The following is a 6152-nucleotide window of genomic DNA, read 5'->3' on the forward strand; positions in this document are numbered from 1 at the left end:
CATTAAGGCACCGAGATGTACCTTTTTCGCGCAATGGTCAAAATCAAGGTTTTGTCACGCGAGCTGTGCCACAGCGAAATGGCACTAGCCACACCTTCTGCACATTCTGTACATGTCTGGACGCTCCACAAACCCTATTCGGCGCCGTCGCTCAGTGTCCCTGTCCCAAAGTCGCTTCCAACACTCGCGATGGACATCGACAGCCTTATCTGAGCGCTGCATCCTGCAAGGCGCTGAGCCCGCTGTGTGTGTGTGTGTGTGTGTGTGTGTGTGTGTGTGTGTGTGTGTGTGTGTGAGCACAGCGCGCTCGCTTCTTTGGTTCCGCGCTGAGCCCGTTCCGAACCCCCCCCCCCCCAATCAGCCCGCTGCCTTTAAAGGCTTTCCGGCCATTTCGCTCTCGTCGCCTACGCTCCTGGTCTCCTCCTTCGCCTCTCCCGCCTCGAGCAGCCGCTCCGTCTCGGCGGGCGGGGGCGGTGCCGCAATCTTGAGGGCGATGTTCATGTAGCAGTACGTCGTCGTGATGACGATGACGACGCCGAGCCACGAGTGCACGTTCGTGGAGAGCTGGAAGAAGGTGGCGGAGACGACGACGAGGATGGCCATGACGGACGAGTTCGCAAAGTTCTTGACGATGGCGTCGGCGTACTTGTACACAAAGGCGACCGCGATCCCGTGGAAGGCCTGGAAGATGACGAGCGCGATCGCGAGCGGCGTGTACCCTTCCAGGAAGCCCTTGGTCTCGGGGTGCCTGCGGCGGCGGGGTGGCGGCGGCGAGTTGAGGCGCGGCGCGCGGCGGCCGCGGACGAGAGGGAGGGGGCGCAGCGCACTTCTTGTCGAAGCAGGACTGCACGTACAGAACCACGGCGATGAGGGAGCCGAAGGTGTACAGGATCATGTTTTGGAGGTTGACGGGCACCGAGAAGCCCTTGATAATGAGCTGGTTCCACACCTGCGGGCCGACGGCGCTGCCGGGGTCGGGCCGCCACGGGCTCCGCGGGCAGCCGCGAGCGGTCGTCGGGCCGAGCGCGCGGCGGCGGGGCCGAGGTGAGCAAAAGCGCACGGAGGTGACGGCCGTGATGGACACCGCGAGCGCGAGGAGGTAGTACGCCTGACAGCGCCGGCGGGGGAGGGGCGGTCGGCGCGGTGCGGCAGGTCGTGCGCGGTCGGGCGTCGGGGGAGCGCCGCCTTGGCCGGAAGCACGCCGCCGCCCTTGCACACGTCGTACTGCACGATGGCAATGGCGCAGCACTGGATGACGATGCACACCCACTGCAGCCCGGACATGGCCTGCCCGCTGAGGCGGAGCAGCAGAGCGCACAGGTAGGGCGCGACGCTCTTCCCCAGCGACATGGTTCCCGGATCCGCCACCGCCAGCACCCAGAACGAGAGAGTGTTGTTGAGCGTGTAGAGCAGCGCGAGGCCGAGGTAGTGCAGCACGATCTTCGGGCTGAGCGCCTCGAAGTAGGGCCGGCCCGATGAGGCGCGCTCGCGCTGGTGCAGCGTGGCGGCCATCCCGAGCTTGCACAGCTCTGTCAGAGCGACGCTCGACGCCGGAGAGAAGGTGTACTGGCCGTTGACCTGGCACACCTTGAAGAGGAGCATCGCGACGGACTGGATGACGACCAGCGTGAGGAAGGAGCCGAGCTGCTGCGCGTACAGCGCGGCCGAGCTACCCTCCGCCATTTCGGGCGGGACGTGGGCCCGCAAACTTCCGCGCAAACTTAGGACGGCATATCGGAAGAATTTAAACAAAACAACTCCGCGCTGCGTGCAAGACGGAGCTGGGAGGGGTCGCGATGGAGAGGTCGGCCCACCTGAGGCTCGACACAGGTGCGAACTGGCGCGTGCTAGTACTATCACCGGCACACCACCGGAGCCGCCTAAGCGACTCCGTTAAGAACGGCAATGCACTTAGCACCGTGCACAATGCCGCTGTCCCCGCACGCTAGCTCGTTCACCGTCTGCCACGCCACGGCGGTGTGGAGAACGACAGACAAGCGCTGCATCTGCAGCCCGTGCCAGTTCTTGGTGGTCCATGTGACCTCATCGAGGTGCTGAGCGTGCGAAAGTTTGTTACTCAGCTGGTCCGCCGCCTGCCGAAGAATTTTGCGGACGCCGTCCCCGAAGCCGCCGAACGTCTCGAAGTCGAGCAAACGCAGGTCGCAATTCTTCTCCCGCGCGAACTGGTAGTCGCCCTTCTTGTAGGGGGCCGTCACAGGTGCCCCCGCCTCCGCCTCCCCCTCACTCTCCTCCTCCTCTTCCGCCGCCGCCGCCGCCTCCGCCTTTGCATCCTCCGCCTCCCTCCCCCCCCCCTCCCCCCCCCCCCCCTCCGGGCTGCGGCCATGCAGCATGCCCTATCACTAAGTCGAGCAGCTCCCGCTCGGTGTTGCCGAAGGCGACAAAAGCCCCCTTCCAGCCGAGCCGATCGCCACCCTTGCACGCAAGCGAGCTCGTAAGTTTCAAGTCGCCAACGAGGCGCACATGCCCTTTGCCGATGTTCGCCGCCGCCACGTCAGGTTGTTTTGGGTTACTGTAACTGAGGTGTGCAGTCGGCTCCATCTCGATGAGCATGCCCCACGCCGAGCGAAGGGTCTTGACGAGTCGTTTGAGCAGGTATTTGTGTCGTGTCGCGTGCTTCGCACGCGGGTTGACCATTGCGGCATCGCCGAGTTCTTCGTGCAGCTTGCCGTTTGGCGCCTTCTTGCCCGCCTCCACCGCCTGGCAGGCAACATCGAGCGGGAGGCCGAGGCGGCGCTGAACTGTAATGCGCATTGGTGGCGGCGTGCCGTCCTCCCATCCCTTCCTTGGGCTGTCTGTTTTCTTTCTTTCTTTAGACAGGCTCGACACACAGGCAGGAAGGTGCGGACTGGCTGGCGCGTGCTAGCAAGCACGATCACAGGCAAACGAATTTTCCCCGGACTTCCTCGCACGAAGAAGAGAGGACTCCTTGGGACCCTGTCGTGGGTCCTTCCCAGCCCCCCTCCGTGTCGCGATGCGCTCCCCGCTTCCGTTCCCCTGTGTCGCTGTGTGTCCCTGAACCCTGATCGACATCGTGACTTTCTTTTTTCACGAGGAAAAAAGTCAGACCCAAGACTCTCGCAGAAAAAAAATTACGTCTTCGCACGACACTGTGTGGTGGCGGTGTGCCGTCCTCTCATCCCTCCTTGGAGCACTTGGACCTCCTGTGGGTTTATCTTTTCTTTCTTTCTTTTTCACGACACTGGAGCACTTGGAGCACTGGGCACGGGACTGGCGCGCAGTTTTCAAAAATCTCTCTCCTCTGAAGATAGAAGAAAGTGAAAGAAAGAGGAACTAGCAAAAAGTAAAAGAGGGATTGCTTTTGCACCCCGCAGCCCTAGCTTTGGGATGTCCGTTTTATTTATTCACTTTATATGGCGCCAGTCCCGTGCCGGGTGACGCGGGTGCCACTAGCTAGGGAGTTCAGTCTCGCTAGACGAGGCCCATGGTTCGTGCTGGCGAGGTACTCCCACGCCGCTCTCGGGGACCCCACCGATCCCTGGGGTCTGGACGATTTTTTCACGGTATCCGCGGCGGAGATATGGCGGGATACCGCGGGATAATATTGGATACCGTGGGATACTGCGGGATACTGCGGGATACTGGGAGATACCGGGAGATACCGGGAGATACGAGATACGGGCAGATACTTCAGATACCGGGGGATACGGGTCGAGATAACGGGCAGATACGGGCAGATGCGGGCAGATACGGGCGGCAGATACGGGCAAATGCGGCGGAGATACGGGGAGAGAGAGGGGAATACGCGGAGATCGAGGGAGATACGGGGAGATAGCGCAAAAGTCGTCTAGAGTAGGGCTCCACCGAGACCGAACCCGCGCAGAAAGAACCCTTACCGGTGTCCATGGGTTGGTCCATGCACAAGATGTGCAACAAATAAAAACTCTCAAGTAAACTTGGTGCCCTCCATCTCCAACTTCATGTCGCGAAGTTCGTCTACACGTTGCCGTGTCTTTTTTGGGACTCACTTCACAATACGACCTATATCGCGGAACACGGCACTCGGCAGACTGAGCCGGGGCGGCTCTCCGTCCGGCGGCGCGCCGCCCAACGCCGGCGCGCCTCAACCGCGAGACCTCCTGTGGCTGTCCCTGCTTGGCCGCCAGCCTCATCGGCCGCAGATCGTTCCTAGTCTCTCTTCAGCCGCTGCCGCAAGAGCAGCGCGGGCACGCCTGTGGGCTTGATGCCCAGCGCGGCGACGAAAGCGTCCGCGATACCGGCGGCGGCGATGAGGCCCACCTCATGCACCTCGTTCTCCGAGCACCACGCCAGCGCCTGTAGGGCGGGGCCGACTCGCGCTCTCAGGCAATCGCTTTTCACGCTAGCGCCCTCTCCCACCCCACCCCTTCCCGTGTGCGGACCTTTTGCTGCGCCGCCTCGGGCAGCCGGTCCACCAGTGCCGTGAGACCGGCCACCTGCTCCAGCCCTGCCAGCGCCGCTGGCGGCGGCACGGCGTCGTCGCTCTTAGCGGGCAGTGAAGAGGCCGAGCCGAACCCGACCGACGAGGTGGAGGTCGAGAGCGGCGGCGACGTCGCCACTGTCGCCGTCGACCCGGTCGTGCACTCGCCTCTCCCCACCGCCGCCACTGCCGCCGCCTCCTCGGCCGCCGCCGCCGCTGCCGCCTCCTTGGCGGCGCGGTTCTTGCCGCCGCCTCCGCGGCGCGTGGCGCGCCCGCGGTACGGCTGCGGCTCGCTGAAGACCGCCGCATCACTGTCGAGCCGCTGTGACCAAGGCGACGCCACCAGCGCCTCCTTGGCGCGCTGCTGCGCCGCCGCCATCAGCAGGGCCGCCGTCGCGCTGTTGCGGGCAACGGCGGCCGCGGCGTGCGGCATCGAGCCGTCACGCGCACGCGCGCACGGATCGGCGCGGCAGTCGAGCAGCTTGCGGCAGATGCGGCCGGCGGCCGCGTCGGACGACCACTGCGCCACGACGGAGAGGACGGGCAGCCCTTCCTGCGGCCGAGGCATGGCCGAGGTGCGGCCGAGGTGCGGCCGAGGTGCGGCGGAGGTGCGGCGGAGGTGCGGCGGAGGTGCAGCCGAGGTGCGGCCGAGGTGCGGCCGAGGTGCGGCCGAGGTGCGGCCGAAGTGCGGCCGAGGTGCGGCCGAGGTGCGGCCGAAGCGGCCGAGGTGCGGCCGAGGTGCGGCCGAAGTGGCCGAGGTGCGGCCGAGGTGCGGCCGAGGTGCGGCCGAGGTGCGGCCGAGGTGCGGCCGAAGTGGCCGAGGTGCGGCCGAGGTGCGGCCGAGGAGCGGCGAGGAGAGCAGGCAGCATCCCGCTCCTGCGAGCGGGCGCACGATGCGGCCACCAGCTGCGGCGGCTGCATGCAGCCGAGCAGCATTGAGGCGGCCGTCTCGGCCTGCGGTTGCGTGGCAGCAGCGCGTCAACAGGGCGAGGGCGAGAGGCCGTGGCGCGTCGTAGGAGCGGGGAGTGTGGGAGGGGGAGGGGCGGCGGGGCAAGCGATGCGTCGGTGTGGGGTGGGCGGAGGGGGGGGGGGGCTGAGCCTGCGCGGCGGCGCAGAGCAGCAGCGGCGTCACGTGCCGCACGCGCGGAGGGCCGCTAACGACGTCGCAGCGCGAAGCGAGCAGCAGCTGCACCACCTGCTAACAGAGCGGCGCCGTGTTAGCAGCGTCTCCCCATAAACGGCGGGCAGCAGCTGCAGCGCCGGCAAGTGCGACTCGCCACGCAGCAGCGCCAAGTGCAGCGGCGGCCAGCCGCACTGCGAACCCTCGCCCACGCGCGTGCTCGGCAGCCGCAGCGCGGCGAGCACGCCGCTCGGGTCGGCTGGCACGCGGTACACGGCGGCGCCTACAACTCGGGGGCCTCGGCTGACCTTGGCGGATCTCGGCTCGGCCGGCGCGGCGGCAGACGGGAGGCGCCGAGCGGCGTGAAATGCGACGCCTCGGTGCTGAGCACGAGCTCCTGTCGCAGCGCCGCCAGCCGCCTCTCACTCTCACTCCCCCCCTCGGCGACGCCGCCGGCGCCGGCCCCCAAACCGCCGCCCTCGCCGCCCTCGCCGCCCTCGCCTCTGCCGCCTTCGCCGCCGCGGCCGGCGGCGCGAGCGCCCTCCCCGCCGTCCGCGGCGGCGGAGGCGGCAGCGGCGATGGCGGCGGCGGCCC

The 6152-nt window shown here is 66.6% G+C and overlaps 3 protein-coding genes across 3 annotated transcripts in view; all 3 read right to left on the reverse strand.

The window, feature by feature from the left end:
- Window positions 1-312: 312 nt before the first annotated feature.
- On the reverse strand, window positions 313-1690 carry EMIHUDRAFT_439173 (hypothetical protein). Its single transcript, XM_005756951.1, has 4 exons — window positions 1186-1690; window positions 1061-1108; window positions 828-949; window positions 313-748 (listed from the first exon to the last, which is right to left on the reverse strand). The coding sequence occupies exons 1-4, from the start codon at window positions 1681-1683 to the stop codon at window positions 358-360; spliced, it is 1059 nt and encodes a 352-aa protein (XP_005757008.1). The 5' UTR covers window positions 1684-1690; the 3' UTR covers window positions 313-357.
- Window positions 1691-1880: 190 nt separating this feature from the next.
- EMIHUDRAFT_221093 (Hypothetical protein) lies at window positions 1881-2772 on the reverse strand (the record flags this gene model as incomplete). Its single annotated transcript, XM_005756952.1, has 2 exons — window positions 1881-2195; window positions 2362-2772. 2 exons carry the CDS (start codon window positions 2770-2772, stop codon window positions 1881-1883), a joined length of 726 nt encoding a protein of 241 aa, XP_005757009.1.
- A 1395-nt stretch (window positions 2773-4167) lies between these two features.
- Window positions 4168-6152, reverse strand: part of EMIHUDRAFT_107722 (putative two component response regulator) — a gene marked incomplete at both ends in the record, with an annotated part of 4924 nt that continues 2939 nt past the window's right edge. The window contains 5 exons of the mRNA XM_005756953.1: window positions 4168-4314; window positions 4401-4836; window positions 5331-5392; window positions 5571-5633; window positions 5678-5841. Of these exons, the coding sequence (XP_005757010.1) occupies window positions 4168-4314; window positions 4401-4836; window positions 5331-5392; window positions 5571-5633; window positions 5678-5841 (872 nt within the window). The remainder of the gene's footprint in view (window positions 4315-4400; window positions 4837-5330; window positions 5393-5570; window positions 5634-5677; window positions 5842-6152) is intronic.

Source organism: Emiliania huxleyi (genome assembly GCF_000372725.1).
Source record: "Emiliania huxleyi CCMP1516 unplaced genomic scaffold EMIHUscaffold_94, whole genome shotgun sequence".
NCBI lineage: Eukaryota > Haptophyta > Isochrysidales > Noelaerhabdaceae > Emiliania > Emiliania huxleyi.